The 17750-nt window shown below is 36.7% G+C and overlaps 2 protein-coding genes and 1 long non-coding RNA gene across 4 annotated transcripts in view; 1 reads left to right on the top strand and 2 right to left on the bottom strand.

The window, feature by feature from the left end:
- Nucleotides 1-17750, bottom strand: part of LOC135073755 (terpene synthase) — a 258865-nt gene that overhangs the window by 198672 nt on the left and 42443 nt on the right. The window lies entirely within an intron of this gene.
- LOC135073759 (tropomodulin-1) overlaps nucleotides 1-17750 on the top strand; it is a 66552-nt gene that overhangs the window by 24200 nt on the left and 24602 nt on the right. Inside the window, exons 2-4 of the mRNA XM_063967932.1 lie at nucleotides 12630-12782; nucleotides 14999-15166; nucleotides 16388-16511. Coding sequence (XP_063824002.1) covers nucleotides 12630-12782; nucleotides 14999-15166; nucleotides 16388-16511 — 445 coding nt within the window. The remainder of the gene's footprint in view (nucleotides 1-12629; nucleotides 12783-14998; nucleotides 15167-16387; nucleotides 16512-17750) is intronic.
- LOC135074100 (uncharacterized) lies at nucleotides 7953-9085 on the bottom strand. The gene is made up of 2 exons (XR_010257746.1): nucleotides 8528-9085; nucleotides 7953-8104 (listed from the first exon to the last, which is right to left on the bottom strand). It is a non-coding gene; the product is annotated as an uncharacterized LOC135074100 (long non-coding RNA).

Below are 17750 nucleotides of genomic sequence, written 5' to 3'. Positions count from 1 at the left end.
TATTGACAAAACGCATATAATGCACTTTAATCAAAGACTAGAAACCCATTCTGATATCATAGTATCATACCAAGACCATACAGTCAGTCAGGTAGATTCTATCCGTTTTTTAGGTGTACAAATTGACAAGAAATTGAATTGGAAAAATCATACTGATGAACTATGTAAGAAAATTAGTACGTTAGCTTATGCACTTCATAGATTGTCTACTGTAGTTAACACGGATGCGCTGCTTACTGCTTACTACGGGTTAGTCGAATCTCATTTAAGATACGGCATAATTTTTTGGGGTAACTCGACCAACAAGGAAATAATATTTAAAATTCAAAAACGATGCCTACGCGCTATGTTTGGACTTCAAATCACTGATAGCTGTAAACCAATGTTTGTTAAGCATAAGATTCTGACACTTCCGTCTCTGTACATCATTGAAACAGCCTTATTTGTTAAAAGCAATCCCCATCTATTTCCTCGAATGTCTGATGTAATTGTACGTAATCGCCGCGGTGGGGACCGTCTTTGCTTACATTTGGCCAAAACCACATTATTAAATAAAAGTATTATCTGTATGGCACCAAAAATATATAATAAAATCCCAGAAAACTTGAAACAATTACATAATGTTATGTTTAAAAAGAAACTTAAACATTTTCTAATTGACAAGGCCTATTATACTGTACAAGACTTCTTGAGTGACAAAATTTGACTAATTTTAATTTTAATTTTACTTTTATTATCAATTATCAGATGTACCTATTGTTATTATGAATTTTAATGTATTATTGACATTCTTACTTGACATATCATTTACATGCCAATATCTTGGTAAAACATGTTGTACCTATCACCTGTTAAAACTGTAAGACCAAATCATGTTGCTTTGTAATATGTTTTCACACATGTTTATGTAAATAAATATCTTTATCTTTATCTTTATCTTTAAGAAGATTTAATACAATATAAACTAAATGATTACATAGAACAAGCTTGATATATATCATTTATGAGCATTTATTCAAGTATATAGGTAAAAAATGCTTGCTAGAAGCAAACAGTATGGGGGCCGCGCGGCCCCCACGATACCAGTTACGTATGTCCAATTTACGATACCAGTTAAGGGTTAAGTAAAGTAACAGGAAAGTATAAGATAGCGCTTCGAATGGGTAAAATATTTGTTAATTTACAAGAGGCGAATGTTTATGTGTAATTAGATGAATTATTAGTGGTAGTAGGTAGGTAAACTACCCAGTTATTGGCCAACGTCAATTATTGGCCATACTGCACTTTATCGGCACAAAATAAGAAACGGGGCAGGTCGGGCCATCTGTATTTTTTATAAAGAACTGCTTTATTAATCAGGTTTCATTTTAGTTCATTTTTTTCCCGTTATGGACCATAGTGCCAATTCTAACGGCATTTCTTTGACAGTTGGTACCCGGACGCCCTCGGAGAAGTATTTATGTAATGTATTTGTTAACGGACGGATTTATTTCAAAAATATTAATATGGAGTAGTTTTCAGTGTTTTGCAGTGGTTTGCAGTGCTATTGTGTATTTTAAACGGTAAGTTTCAATATTACAGTAGCATAAGGTAAGTGCCCCCTACTTCGGTATATTAAGGCTCTTACGACTTTAACATTTTATTTAAAAATAACCAAGCATGATATCAGTATGAAAGTTTTGGTATGCTAAACTTTGGTCTTTTGACAGTAAGTTAATACATAATTTATAGTTATATAGTTTGAACTTTTTTTTATATTAATTGTTCTGTGGACCTCTTGTTTGGATCCTGTTTCGTGACAAAATTTTGCTCTGTTTCTAAGTTCGTGAACTCATGTCCCCTATTTCGGGATAAGGTTTTATGCACACAGTTAGGATATTTTAATAATGATTAAGGGTTTAATAAATTTAAAAACGATAATAAAAATTTAGAATAAAATAATTATGTGAAATTGACGATATTACTTACCTACCTGAAATATTGATAAGAAATAATGTGAGTCTAGTATAATATTTTGATTTGTTAATTCTAACAATATGTGAAAATATTTATATAACCATTAGAAATGTAGGGGGGGGGGGAACTTAACCCCCCCCCCCCCATCGTACCCATAAAATTTAGATTTCTTATTTGTAGCGATATATGAAAATATTTATATTAACCATTAGAAATGTGGGGGGGACTTAGGCCCTTCGTACTCATAAAATTTTGATTTGTAACCCCCCCCCCCTCCTCATAATCCCACCCCTGGAGCTGTTTCAAGTGAGGGTAGCCCCCCCCCCCTGAAAATAACCCCAGATACGCCAATGACTCATAATAAAAAGTAAGTAATTAATTAATTTCTTAGGTAGGTAAGTATTAAAAACTAAAAAATATGTCGATTTCTTTGATGGTGTGTGTCATAAAAGTACCTAACACCATACATTTATATATCACGAACTTGGAAAAAAGTAACAATAATACGGTTCCTTGTTTCGTGATACTGATTATTCCAAATTCCCCAACTAAAATTCATGGATTATTGTCAAAATGTGTCAATTAACTATTATCTATCCCATATACAATACAAATAAACAAATATAAATAAAACAAATCGAAATAAAACTAAAATTATGCTGGTACTACTTATGCTAATTTATCTTAAAATTGGTCATATATGTGAACTTCAAACTCGTGTCATATAAATTCTAGTGAACGAAACATATACCGAATTTAGGTCATGAGAAACTTAAATAAATGAATTATTTGTTTCATAACTTACGTTTAAATTATTATAAATAATTATTTAAAAACCAAGCATCAAAATGTTATCCATAATATCCTTGAATCGGTAGTGTCACGAAATAGGGGACACCCGAAAAATAATATGTACGCTATTTCGTGAGTCAATTAATCGCAATTTTAAAGGAATTCTACGTTTTCATATAACTTTTTTCTAAGCCAAATCAATTGTCAAGGAACACATGAAACCACTATTACAAGTTTTATTTAAATGGACGTTCCTTCGCCTTTTTATAAGCTTAAGAAGTTGGAGCGCTAACCTTACGGTGAGAGCAACCTTTGCAAGCCGCACGGCTGTTTTTGGGTCTCTGAGAGTTTGAAGCTTCGTATTGCTCTCATTTTTGGCGCCACAATGTTGGTACTTGGTTTTTTAGATAGCTTAAATAATAGAGTTTTTGTAGTAATGAAGAATTTTTATAAATAATATTCCATTTGCTTATTATTTGAGCTAGAAAAAAAACTTACGAACTTACGTACTATCACGAACTAGTAGCCGTTTACCTTATTTAGAGTTAATCTAATAAAACCTCAGTTTTGAAGGGTGGCCAGTAACTGAATGACAATTTGTATTTATTTTTGTTTATTGGCCAGACCGGCCAATAACTAAATTATTCTATGCTCATCGAATTTCTGCGGAAATACATCGTATTTGTAATGTTTATAAAGTTTAGTATCTACTGGCTAGAAATCATTTATTTCTATCCATAAATTTCAGTTACTGGCATAGGTGGCCAGTAACTAAAAGCAAAGTGTCAATAACTAAACTAACCATTTTTTGTTTCACAGACATCCATTAAATAAACAAGATTGCATCAAAGCGACGAAAGTATTCTCAAGAAGATCTTAACAAGGCCTTGAAGTTTATAAAAAACAAGGAAGGATCCATTCGACAAGCAGCAAATATTTTCAATGTGTCAAGAAGTACCAAAAAACACTGAATTCGCCCAAAAGGCAGGACAAACGCCAAATAGAAAGACTACCGTTTGCGCTTACTTCCGTATCATCATTTCAGCCATAGGACGTCCACTGCTGAACATAGGCCTCCCCCAATGATTTCCACAATGGCCGGTTAGTGGCGGCCGGCATCCAGCGCCTTCCCGCTACCTTCATAAGGTCATCGGTCCACCTTGTGGATTGACGTCTTACGCTGCGCTTTCCGGTACGTGGCCTCCACTCCAGAACCTTGCTGCCCCATCGGCCATCAGTTCTGCGTACTATATGCCCTGCCCATTGTCTGCTATGTCAGCGACTTTAGTTCGTTTACGGATCTCCTCATTTCTGATTCGATCTCGTAGAGATTTTTGCTTGTGCCCTATCAAAAAGAGAATTATATCGTAGAATGTAATCAATGCCAAGAAAAGTATCATTTGAATTGTATTCCAATTGCTCATAGAGTGTATGTACCAGAACAGGACGACGATTCCTTTTTGTGTCATTTATAATGATAACACTGATTCATCTGATGATGAAGTGGATTATTTATTTGCTGCTGTCTATAAAGAAGCCAAAAAACAAGGGTTTGATTAGATAGTTTTGTTTTTATTTGTTTATTTGAGACATATTGAAACCATAGCTCCTAGGTTTGAAATATTTACTTTGTCTATGAGTAAATTATATTGTTTCACGACTGAACTCATATAGTTTTAGATAACGTTGTGTTTTTCATATATTGATTTCTTTAGCTGTAATATATTATTTTTTTCTGTGGCCAGTAACTAGCATGCATATGGCCAGTTACAGAATTTCATGGCCAATAACTAGGAATATTCGTATGTTTTAGAATTAAATAAAAATATACATTCAAAAAGTGTTTAATTGTACTTCATAAAGCCATAAGGTTAAAAAGTAAGATTTCCTGGTCAATTTGATGTCTGTTTTTTATTAATATGTTATCGCACTAAGAAACCGTAAAGCTTTGAAGTGGCCAAGAGGCTTAAGTGGCCAGTAACTGGTCGATTTACCCTACCTATTTTTAAAGCATTGAATAAATTAACACTTAAGTATTTACCCGTTTTGTTAGTGTTTGTTTACGTCATTAGTAGGTAAGTAAAGTCATTAAACGTGTTAAAAATCGGCCCATTTTTTTATCTTATTCCTTCGTAACTTGAAAAGCTCTTGACCAGCATCTCACTTTACTAACAAGACCTACTTACCAACCAAACCGAGCAAAAAAATATTTTCCCGTTGGGAAACGAATCCGAGACCTCTGGATTTGTACCAGACCTCTGTGGTCTTATTACTAAATCACAGAGGAAGTTAAATGCAGTACCTATCCATTACAAATTAATACAGGGTGTCCCAAAAACAATGGATAACCCTGTAACCATCGGTAGGCCTCGCCATGGTCTCCCTAACATCCAGTTTTGACCCCAGTAAAAATATCACCGTTTTCAAGATTTTCAAGTTTTTGTGCATTTTTAGAAAATTGCCATCTGCGATTACTTTTTTTCATACCATTTCTACAAATGAGGAAACTTTTCAATCTAGTTTTTTTCCTTATCACAAGGGATAGTTGGGCTATCAAAAGAAAAGATTAAAGTTCAACAAACTAGTTTAAAAGTATGAAAATTTTAAGAAATTGCAGAGAAGAAGGAAAATTTAATTCATTGTCTTGCACTTTTGATCAGCCATCGTGTAAAAAAAATGTAGGAAGACCATCGTGCCCATTACCTTAAAAACTTCCTTGGTTAATTGAGATTCTAAAAAGGTATCACAAGCCTATTTATTCTGTATTATTTTTATCTTATGGCTACTTGAATAGCAACTGGGATGAAAACTGCAAAAATGAGTTTTTCTCGTAATAGTTAAAGTAGGACTGCATAGTGGCATTAAATACAAATGGATAATTTTTAGCGTAGGAATTTTAATAAAGCAACATTTAATCATCATCATCATCATCATCATTTCAGCCATAGAACGTCCACTGCTGAACATAGGTCTGTACCCCAATGATTTTCATAATGACCGCTTGGTAGCGGCCTGCATCCAGCACCTTCCTGCTTACCTTTATGAGGTCGTCGGTCCACTTTGTAGGTGGACGTCCTACGATGCGCTTTCCGGTACGTAGACTCCACTTTAACCCTGCTGCCTCAGTTCTGCAAACTACTGTGCCCTGCCCATTGCCACTTCAGCTTGCTGATCCGTCGAGGTATGTCAGCGACTTTAGGTCGTTTACGGATCTCCTAATTTTTGATACGATTTCGTAAAGAAACCCGAGCATAGCCCCTTCCATAGCACGCTGTCCAAAAAATCCACGTTTCCGAGCCGTGTATTATCACGGGTATCTGTCTATAGGCACATTTATAAGGTTTAAAACAAAAATTAAGTAATCACAAAAACGCAGAACGGACGGCCAATGGGGCAACAGGGTTCAAGTGGAGGCTACGTACCGGAAAGTGCATCGTAGGACGTCCACCTACAAAGTGGACCGACGACCTCATAAAGGTAAGCAGGAAGGTGCTGGATGCAGGCCGCTACCAAGCGGTCATTATGAAAATCATTGGGGTACAGGCCTATGTTCAGCAGTGGACGTCCTATGGCTGAAATGATGATGATGATGATGATTAAATGTTGCTATATTAAAATTCCTACGCTAAAAATTATCCATTTGTATTTAATGCCACTATGCAGTCCTAGTTTAACTATTACGAGAAAAACTCATTTTTGCAGTTTTCATACTAGTTGCTATTCAAGTAGCCATAAGATAAAAATATTACAGAACACATAGGCTTGTGATACCTTTCTAAAATCTCAATTAACCAAGGAAGTTTTTAAGGTAATGGGCACGATGGTCTTCCTACATTTTTTTTACACGATGGCTGATCAAAAGTGCAAGACAATGAATTAATTTTTCCTTCTTCTCTGCAATTTCTTAAAATTTTCATACTTTTAAACTAGTTTGTTGAACTTTAATATTTTCTTTTGATAGCCCAACTATCCCTTGTGATAAGGAAAAAAACTAGATTGAAATGTATCCTCATTTGTAGAAATGGCATGAGAAAAAGTAATCGCAGGTGGCAATTTTCTAAAAATGCACAAAAACTTAAAAATCTTGAAAACGGTGATATTTTTACTGGGGTCAAAATTGGACGTTAGGGAGACCGTGGCAAGGCCTATCGATGGTTACAGGGTTATCCATTGTTTTTGGGACACCCTGTATATCTGGGCAAGAAAGAATTGGTGTACTTAGTCAACAAACCCCAGTTGATTAATGTTTGGCTTTATTTGTTAGAAAAGTTGCCATTTCCCTTAAACGTGGTAGGTATGTTACATCAGTTTCTGTTGGACTTTCACGTTTTGTTTGTACGCTTTTGAAGTTTCTACAAAGGACGCGTTTGAAATACGTAAAACTCTGTCTCTGTAGAAAGCGAGATTGCTTTGCAACTTGATTGACGAGACGAGATACGCAACGAATTAGTATTTCGGTCATTGTAAAAGTTCTAAGCGAAACCGCATAAAGCCGATAAGAAAATTAGTTATTTCTCAACCACCAGTACCAGAAAAAATTCAAATCAAGCCAATATTTTTCAGTTAATTGTTTCAAAATATTTTGTAGAGTTGTAGTGATACCGGTAATATCGGTAGATAATTACCGGAATATAACGTTATCTTTAATTTGAAGGGCTTTACGTGCTCTGTGGAAGGGCTGTTGTAGAAAGTAATTTTAACATTCAAGCCATAATAATATAGGATGTTATTTTAGAAAATAGCTGCTATTTAGTAAAATAGGTAGTTCATATTTTACTAAATACGTTATACGTTGGGAGTTCCGATTTATGTAACTAATATCATAAATCGGAACTCCCAACGTCGTGGAGAAAAACATTAAGTATCTACTTATACCTACGTTTCGTTTACCGCAACGCAATCATTTTTGACTTTGAATGGGCCATCATGGTCATTTTATAACTTAAAACCGGAACTTTGAACCATGCCGTGTGTAAGTTATTGCACATTATTTTGCTTTGAGTGTCATTCATTTGTTGACTCGTCAAACACCATGAGAGCGCGTTAATGTCACTGGGAATGGAGAAAATTCGCTTCTCTTGCATTGTACTACTTTCAAACTACCTGCAGGGAAAGTTATCTACTCTGTGTATATTTGTACTCGTAACAAACAGAAATACTTATTTATACAAAGATAATTTTAGGAAATAAATAACTTACAACTATTGTTTTTTACGTTTGGTTTAATTTGCTGAAAATTTTACATTTCAAATTTTTCCTAATTAAATTAAATATTGTAATAGTAATATCATTGGAGTAAGCATCAATTTCTAGCAGCCAGAACCACCACTTCCACCACCACCACCTCCACCGGGTCCTGCAAAGATTTTACTTATAAGACAAATTACTTAAATATAATGTAAATAAAATAGAATGCTCGAACAATATGTGGTTAGGATAATATCAAACAATCAATAAGCGTGACAAAGTTTGAAAGACGATGATGACTGTTATTACTATGATAATCTCAACTGAAGAAATATGAACAAACTCTCGATCGTAGAGCTAAAAACTTCGTGCTCGTTGGCTGACTTGGTTGTTGGTCTAGTTTAATTACTAATCAAGTACCTAGGTACGATACTGACTTAAAAAACGTACCTAAATTATTTATTTGGCTGCACTACTTTCTTATCGAACAAGTTACTACATTGTAGGTACATTTAAATTGAGCTACTAGGTCAACTACGATAACAGTACCAGTACAGTCATTACAGAGCAATCGTTACAAACAATTTCACACCTGTATCGAACAATTTTCCAGTCTCCAACAACCGCACTGCCTCTTTCTCCTCGGCAGCGATTTTCGCTTTCAAGATAGCCATCTGCTTGTCGCGAATGACCTTCTTTCGGGCTTCTTCTTCCCGGTAAGAAGCTTCCATGGAGTTGTACAGTCTTTGCTTCCCCTGGGCATATATTATGCCAGCCAGAAGCAAAGCGAACCTCACCCCTCGGATTAAGGGTGAGACGGCTTGAGGTGGGCCGTATGGCAAAGACATGGCTTTAGTAAAAATTCGCCATTACCCTGACAAACACAAAACCAAAATGAATGAAGCCATCAAAATGACAAAATCGCAGTTTTTTTTCATAATTCGGCCAGACTTCAATAAGTTTAGGTTGGCAAGAAAGAGGTTCTTGACCGATTCCAAAAAATCTATGCGAGGTCAAGTCCAAGTGCGCTTGCAGTGATACCGATAACTTTTTACCGGAATTGCATTGTGAGGAAGGCCAGTGGCCGAGTGGTCAGCTAATAATACCGCTTGTATCTGATTTAGCGACCACCAATTATAGCCGACTGGCGATCGGCCAGCGGTCGGCCGAGTGCAGCCGTGTCATCAACAGGAACAACTGTTTATCGATTTGAATCAATCACTAACGGTACGATAACATCAGTGGTTTAATCGTTCCTATTATCAGCTTGTGACTCCTATCAGTCACATGTTTCTTGTTGAATTTGAATTATGAATACTTTAATATGCGACAGACACTCTAAAAATTACTTTACTACCTAGTTTGAATGCTGATTTGATGAAAGATTTAACACTTAAAGTACCTAGTTGCAGTTCCAAACTAGGTAAGTAGTCGGTCCGATCGCTTTTTCGGAAATAAGAAATATCTATTTATAGACGCTCACTTATTTAGGGAAGACTTGTCTTCTACGTCATGTCCAAATCATAATTAATTGGTTTATTTGTAGATCTTCATTAAGTTAATTGAGGATATCATTGAAACAGACAATTAAGAAATGAATAGCTCCATTTAGAAGATCTCCCATGAAAGATTCCACAATTATTTCTCAAACAATAGATAGTAACATACATTACTTTCTCCTTTACGAACATGATTCTGAAATCTGTGTACAGATCGTGTTAATTGTTGTGCTTTTTGTAACTTGTTCTGTGCCATCTATTGTTTTAGTGTATGTTTTCTAAACATGCAACAGCCTTATCATAATCACATGGTTTAGTTTGTACAGGTGATGTTGAAGTCTAAGTTCTAGTTATTTTCATCTTTTATTTAAAGGATCACCTTTGAGTGCTCTACCTTTGTTAAATAATCTTTCTGGAGGTGAGTTACTGAGTTCACCTCATCTCCAGTCCCATAATAGAAATATGATTTATCAATTTTGGTAGCGAACTTTACCTGGGATCAAGTAAGTACAGTCGAGGAACTAAGCTTAGTTTTATCTTCTGAAACTCAGGTAATATGGTGGTAGCTAGCTTGGCTTAGCCACCAAGCAAACCAAGAAAGCCCTACACTATTATTTAAGCCGATAAGATTCCCCGACTGGGAATCTAACTCTCTGAATCTGAGACACGTGGTCCTACTATGTAACTGGAATACAGAGAGGCGGATAAAAATACATAAGTATAACTTCAAATTGACATAAAATATGTTAGGTTCAACAATTCATAAGGTTAAGGAGATATTGAAATAGAATCAGCAATGCTGCCCTTTCTATTTCACAAACGTGACGGTTAAGACCTGTGGGATATGATGTTCATCCACAATAAGGAAGCTAGATGTTAGTGCTTCCTTCCGAGCGGGTGTTGTGCTCGGGGACCAAGGTCCAATTTACACCATCTTGGTTTGTCTATATATACTTGGCAGGATATAAAACTCCGTCACCGCGATGCAGGTTTGTATGAGCGACGGAGTGTGCCATAGTGAAGTAGTGACAGCGCCATCTGTTGGTCACTAGTTTGTAGTGGGCGTGTCGCCACACCACTCCCCCCGGAAGAACCGGAGGTGGATGACGTCAGGATGAGCTCAGCAGTCTGTGCGTGATGAGCGTAAAGTGCCAGTGTGCTCAAATCTGCGGTGAGTCGAGACGAGCAGGTTGCGGTGCTCTATCCACGGTGAGTCGGGATAGTGAGCGGAGGCGTCTTCGATGGTCGGGCGTGGAGCTGGGCCAGAGCTGTACCCGTGACCAGTGAAGTGACGGTTGCTTGCTGCCGAGGAACCAGGAAGGTCGGTTGCGATCTGCGATGGTCCCTGAAGGCTGGATGCTGGCTTGTTGAAGACTGGAGCTGATGACGGAGTGGCGGAGATGGTGAGGATGGCGGAGGCTGATGCCGAAGATGGTGGTGATGGAAGTTGCGTCTCACATCACGTCGGGGTCACCAATGTGGGATATGATGTTCATTGTTCATCCACAATAAGGAAGCTAGATGTTAGTGCTTCCTTCCGAGCGGGTGTTGTGCTCGGGGACCAAGGTCCAATTTACACCATCTTGGTTTGTCTATATATACTTGGCAGGATATAAAACTCCGTCACCGCGATGCAGGTTTGTATGAGCGACGGAGTGTGCCATAGTGAAGTAGTGACAGCGCCATCTGTTGGTCACTAGTTTGTAGTGGGCGTGTCGCCACAAGACCTTAACCCAACAACTTGTATCGAGTTTTGTAACTGTAGGTATGCTTTGTGTCAAAATACCTACGATACTTATTTACCACCAAACACAGAACACGCTACTGGGAAACCACATTAAGTAGTTAGTGTATTTAGACACGTACGTACCTACATACCTACCCATTTCATTGATAAATAATATCATTACTTAGTCATTGCCTTTCTACACACAGGTTTTGTAATATTTATAGCTACTTCGTACCTAGTAAGAATTGTATTAAGTAAGCGGTCAACTATCAGAATAGTAACGGTGCGGTGCCACACAATGCTCGCTATTATTAAAAAGGTCACGGGTTCAATAACAGCAACCATTAGGTAGGCGAGGCATGATATCTATTGCGTAATCATCCTTTTATAGAGCCACTGCAGTCTGACCGAGGAAAATGACACCATTTTGTCATTGTTTACAATTTAATAGTAATGGCATGTTTCGTAGGGTAGTTAGGAATGTGTAAGTTCAGTAAACTTAGTAGCCAGATAGGTAACCTGGGAAAACCAGGATTCATAATACGTAAGTTATTGATTAAATTATGTATGGCGTTAGTCTCACTGCGTTAATGTAGTGGTCTTCTTAGTAAGACATCTTAATGTTATTATAACCGTACAAGAAAATTAATTAAGAAGACTGAATATTTATAGATGAACATTTTTGGAACTTTGTAACTGCGTCTGCGATTGGGTTTGGGAGTCCAGTCTATCACTTCCGGTTTGGGAAGAAACCATAAAAAAGGAAGTTACCTTACAACTGGACATTGTCTCAAAATTGTGTGTACGGAAATCTAAATTTACGTGATTGTATTTTCCAACTTTGTTTCAATGTATTTGTTCTGTGTTCTGTTGTCATGCTAGAAAATAATATTTATCTTTTGCCTCGCTAAGAAACCGGTATGACCCTCAAGTTACCGTCGGCAGCCGTCGGCCGACTCATCGGTCCCCTCTCTAACTATGGCTATCTCTTTTACACCTTTTATGGTAATCGTATACCTCTGTCCTACTCTTTCCATTTATTGTTTAGTTTGGAACTGTCATTCGTAGGGGGCGTTCGTGGCGCTGCAATTTACGGTCGTGTGTTGGAATACAACTTGCTAAAGTTTCTCGTGTAAGAAAAACTGGTTTCAGTTTTGATTAAACAAATCCGGTGTTAAATAATTACAGAAAGTTACCATTGCAGTTGTTGTGACGTAATAAATCGGTCGATCAATTAAAAATGTGGGTGTGGTGAACGCCGAAACTTGGTTGTCAAAATCCGTAATCTTGTAATCTGATTTCTTTGGAACTTGCAATAATCCCTTGTGTTTTTAAAGTAACCCAGTGTAAGATTAAACTAATACCTAATTCACCTAAAGACTGAAAATTGTGATCCAAAACGCCAAAAGTTTCCACCAAGTGTCAAAATCAAGATCGATCTCTGAGTGCGGTGTTTCGTTTTGCAGAAGTCGTCTACTACAAAGACGACTACCATGACGACACCGGCCAAGCTGTTTGGGCGGGAGCTCTCCTCCTATGACGAGGTGGATGTGGACGAACTCCTGTCGAAACTCACGCAAGAGGAACTCACAATGTTGGCCAAAGAAGTAGACCCAGACGTAAGTTGACTCTTTCTTTGCTTGTCTAGAAATTCTCATAACCTAAGCTTGAAGCACCTTAATATTGGAAAAGTTTCTCAAATTGACAGACAAAATACCTAACAATCAAATAGGTAAGTAATCAAGAAGTTATATGATTGAGGTTATGAGATTTACAATCTTGTAATGTAGGGAAACTTGAAGACATGATAAAACTATTAAATTAGAAATTTCCTCTTCAATATTCTTAGAAATCCTGGCCTTTTTCCTTAAGTTTTTTTATGAATATCCATCAAAGTTTTTTGTTTTCCTGTTTATATTTTCTGAAACTCATAAGAATCTAATGCAAATATTGATTTAAATGCATTTACACATATCATCTTATAAGACTAGAGTTGCTTCAAATAAACAAGTCAATCAAATAGCACAGTCATGAGATTCAAATTATCACGTAAGAGCCTTCATACATTACGTTGTAGTCATCTGTTAAATTGCCAGCCAGCGATGAATAGGCTGAAGGTCGCAAGCATGTGTTGTATTGCTACAATGGCGAGACCTTGCTGGTGTGGTAAAATAATTATTTTACGTGCACTCAGAAGTATGGCTCTTAAGAATAATAAGGATGGAATAGTAAAGCCATTTATTGTAAACGTTGACATATTCATTATGCCCCTGGACCATTTCATAGCTGGCTACTAAGTGGGACTCAAAATCACATTTTGATGCTGGCTTATTTCCGAAAGTGAATAAAATAGCATTTGCTTGGACAGTCTTGCTTCACTATTCCCGTCCGTTTCGATTCTGTCAGCACTGATGATCAGTGCAGTCAGGCTGTGAGCCGGAAAATATCATCTTTTCATCTATGTAGGACCTACACTGTTTTCATTTAATGCCATAAAGTTAGCTACTTACTCCATTAAATTTAACCTTTTGCTTGTTGTAGATAAACTCTTATTTAGCCTAGTATTTTAATATGTCAAAACTATTTATGTAACAATTAATTGTGTACTACAAAATGCTGTTATGTTACTAAACTTAATGCTTTTGTCAAAATTTCACTGTGTCCAATTACAACAATATTTTGACCCAAATAATATTATGTAAGTAAAGCAACAACTGTGAGCTATTAACCAAATTATGAAATAGGTATTTGCACATAATTAATTGCAAACATAATGTACACTTAACTTTCCTAAGTAGTTTTTAGTACATATTTCACTTTAATGCACCAATAACCGCACACAACTGTACTGAATACGCTTAATTTACATAAGTTGTTCTTTAATAAAACTTGATGCTAAGTAAGAGGTCAGCATTTGCATTTGGTTAGATGATGAGAAATTTATAAACCCATTTATAGCCTTAGTTGTCTACATAATGTGTAAATATTAAAGTTGTCTTCATCAAGCTGTCATATTAATTATTCTAAAAAAATATGCTTACTTGAAACCAAAGGTAATATAGTGTTAATGCTCATCAAATAGTTTGACTGTCTATTATTTAATGTCTGTCTTAATCATTGCAAATTATTTTTGTGTAAACAATACAACTATTCATTTATTTCCAATGTTAAAGAAAATGTATTTATTAATACAAATGAGCACATATAATTATTATATTACTGTCCTTAGTGACTCAGACAGTTAAAAATAATAACTGCAACATATTTTTCCTTATTACAGATTTCAAAATTGTTTTTATGTTGTTTAGCATTATTGAAGTTGATATAGTCCTTGATATTATCAGCTTTGGTGCAAGTTTATCGTTATTAATAAAGTAGATAGTTAATGTTTGCTACTGATAAAACTGTTCAATTTACTTCATTTATCAAATTATCAGAAATATCTTTCTTTTAATGTCAATTGATTTATTCATGAGGAATGTAAAATTGCAAATGAATTTGCAAACTGATGATGATGCTGATGCAGTTGTTTTGTTCGGAATGAATAAATGACAACAAAATAGGCAATACATACCTAATAAATCAATTATGTTTACAAAAAGTGTCTTAATGCTGGTTATTATCTTGTTACTGTCATTATGATAGAATAATAAAATATTTAATGTTGTTATTTAGACAGAATCACTTAAAATGACATCACCAATCAAATGCAGTAGGAAATTTTTCTTATCTTTTTCTCATTTGCCCTGTGAAGTGGTTTTTAATCATCAACTTAAATCAGAATACTGTTCTTATAAGAATATGATTATCAAAATTTTCTTCTTATGTTTTTCAGGACAATTTTCTCCCACCGAACCAGAGGAACAACTATCAGTGTGAAAAGGACCCCACGGGTCCATTAAACCGTAAGAAGTTAATAGAACACATCAACAAACAGGCCCTAGAGACACCAGACCGGCCCGAGGTCAAACCTTATGTACCTGGTGTCATTCGGGGGAAGAAGGTGAGTGAATTGATGTATTTGTATAGTTGTGTGAGTTAATTACTTGTCTAGACAAATGATTAATTAGATTATCATTGAAGATATTGAATTATTGATAAATGATGATACTATTTTGCTTTGATATTTGTTGAGTTTGTTGAAAATCAAATAAATGAATAAAATATGTACCTAGTAAAAAGTTTTACCACAGCACAGGGGCTGTAGAAACAGTCTTAAATATTAATCACTGGAATCTTGCTGTTTGATTTGGCGTAGTCGCAATCAGAGACGGTTTCGATTCTCACACCTTCCAAGTTCAACATCGATAGAATTACAATAACTATGGGCAATAATAATGGGATTAGATAATGTCTCAGGGGCGTAAGGCGAATTTCACGCCATTCGTACGATTTAATGTAATGAAATAATGAAATAAACCTCCCTAACCCGTGTGGGGAGTGGCGGTCGAATCCTCCATTTGCTTCTGGTAAATTGGTAAATTGGAGAGGGTCTAACTCCTGTAGTGGAGACTAAATGACTGGATGATGATGAAATAAATAATTGATATGCTTGTTTTCATTTTGAGACATTCCTATTTAACCTGCTCAAACTCACAGCTTTCTGCATGACCTAAATTTGACTGTCTGAGAATGCTCTTAGCATTAAGTCCACCTTTTGTATGTTTATTGTGCAATTGTTCATTTCAGCCAAATGACGCCTACTACTGGACAAAAGCCTCCCCCAAGGTTTTCCACAATGAACGGTCCTGCGCTGCCGATCCAGGTTCTTCCTGCGACCTGTACCAGATCGTCGGTCTACCTAAAGTACGGCCAACGAGAAGCGATACCAAATGTAAACAAACCCAATGTCATGTCATTTGGAATAGTAGGGGTGGGTTGCACTACCTATCTTTAACGGTAACTATGACGATAACCGGTGCTTTTTGTATGGAATTTGACAGATTTTTGACGTTTGTCAAAGTTAAAGTAAGATGGTGCAACCCAGCCTAAGGGTTTGACTTTGACATATTATTATTTTGGCGGGAGAACGAGACATTACGACAAATACACAAGATGGGAAGAGACAGAATAGATTGTCAATTCGAAAGTCGAATCGACCTTTTGTATCGTTTCTCGTTGGCCGTACTTTAGTAGGTGACCTGCTAACTCTACGTCTTTCAGCTCGTGGTCGCCACTCGAGAACGATGCAATAAAATTTAAATGATAATAATATAAATTGCAGTGGATACCGCCGCCCGTCCCGGAAAAGTTGCGAGACGCGGAGGAGCAGATTTCCATCGACCTCGGCGACGAGTACGAGCAAGCGCTCAACACCGCCTCGCAAGAGGAGATCATCGACCTGGCTGGTGAGCTAATATTTAATTTTATATATCGGCCGTTTGGTGTAGTGGTTCGAAACGGACTACTATTCCAGAGGTAGCGGTTTCGATTCCCGCACAGTACAAACATTTGTGTGCATGAACATATTTGTTTATATTGGACTGGGTGTTTTCTATGTATAATAAGTATGTATATACAAAAAAAGTATTTAAGTATGTTTATATCCGTTGTCTAGTACCCATAGTACAAGCTTTGCTTAGTTTGGGACTAGAGGCGCAGTGTAAAATGTCCAAGGATATTTATATGCAACTAGCGGCCGCGTGCGACTTCGTGCGTGTGGAAACTTCCAACCCCCGTTTTACCCCCTTAGGGATTGAATTTTGCATAATCCCGTCTTATTGAATACCTACATTCCAAAGGAACCCCCATGCAAAATTTGAGACTCCTAGCACTTGTAGTTTTTGAGATTTCGTGATGAGTGAGTCGGTTAGTGACCTTTCGCTTTTATTTTATATGGAATACCATCCCAAGAGCAGCTTAGCTTAGGTGGACCGATGATCTGGTCAATGTCGCGGGAAGCAGTTGGATGCGGGCAGCGCAGGATCGGTTTTTCTAGGGAACTAGAATTACTAAAACTTTGCAGCCTGTCAACGGGGATGGAACGGGAAGGGTAGCACGAGTGGATTTGCCCTTTTGGCAGAAAGAAACCTAAATAACCCACTACCTGCTCCGTGAGAGGGAGGGAATGCAGTGTATTTTCCTGGCTAAATAAAAGGATAGGCATTATAGATGATATCGATTTTTATTGGTCGACAATTAGTTTATCAACTTCTAGGCGGGAAAGTGAAGCGGCGCTGTCTTTTTTCTACAATTTTATTTTTCTACACCAGTGTTTTTCAACCTTTTTCATGACGCGACCCCCTTAGTATGAAAAAAATTTTTGCGACCCCCCGACCGTTCGCTTTTTTTTTCATACCTTTTACAAAGATGTTGTAGGGACCGAATTCTTCAATCTATACAACATTTATGCATTTGCATAATTAGATTTCGGACCCCAGGGGGTCGCGACCCACAGGTTGAAAAACAGTGTTCTACACAAATAATGGTAGACCAGATAGGTCTAGACTTATCAAACTACGTTAGCAACCAATTAGGTTGATTTGGCTTTCAAAAATACAGAAAAATCCACTTACCGACGCACTTTCACAAGTCAACTGTCTAACAGAGGCCGTCAAAGTTTTTGTCTTTTCTATAACCAGATCACT

Source organism: Ostrinia nubilalis, chromosome 8 (assembly GCF_963855985.1).
Source record: "Ostrinia nubilalis chromosome 8, ilOstNubi1.1, whole genome shotgun sequence".
Taxonomy (NCBI): Eukaryota; Metazoa; Arthropoda; class Insecta; order Lepidoptera; family Crambidae; genus Ostrinia; species Ostrinia nubilalis.
Note: the sequence above shows the minus strand (reverse complement) of the source record. Positions and strands in the feature narration are given on the sequence as shown.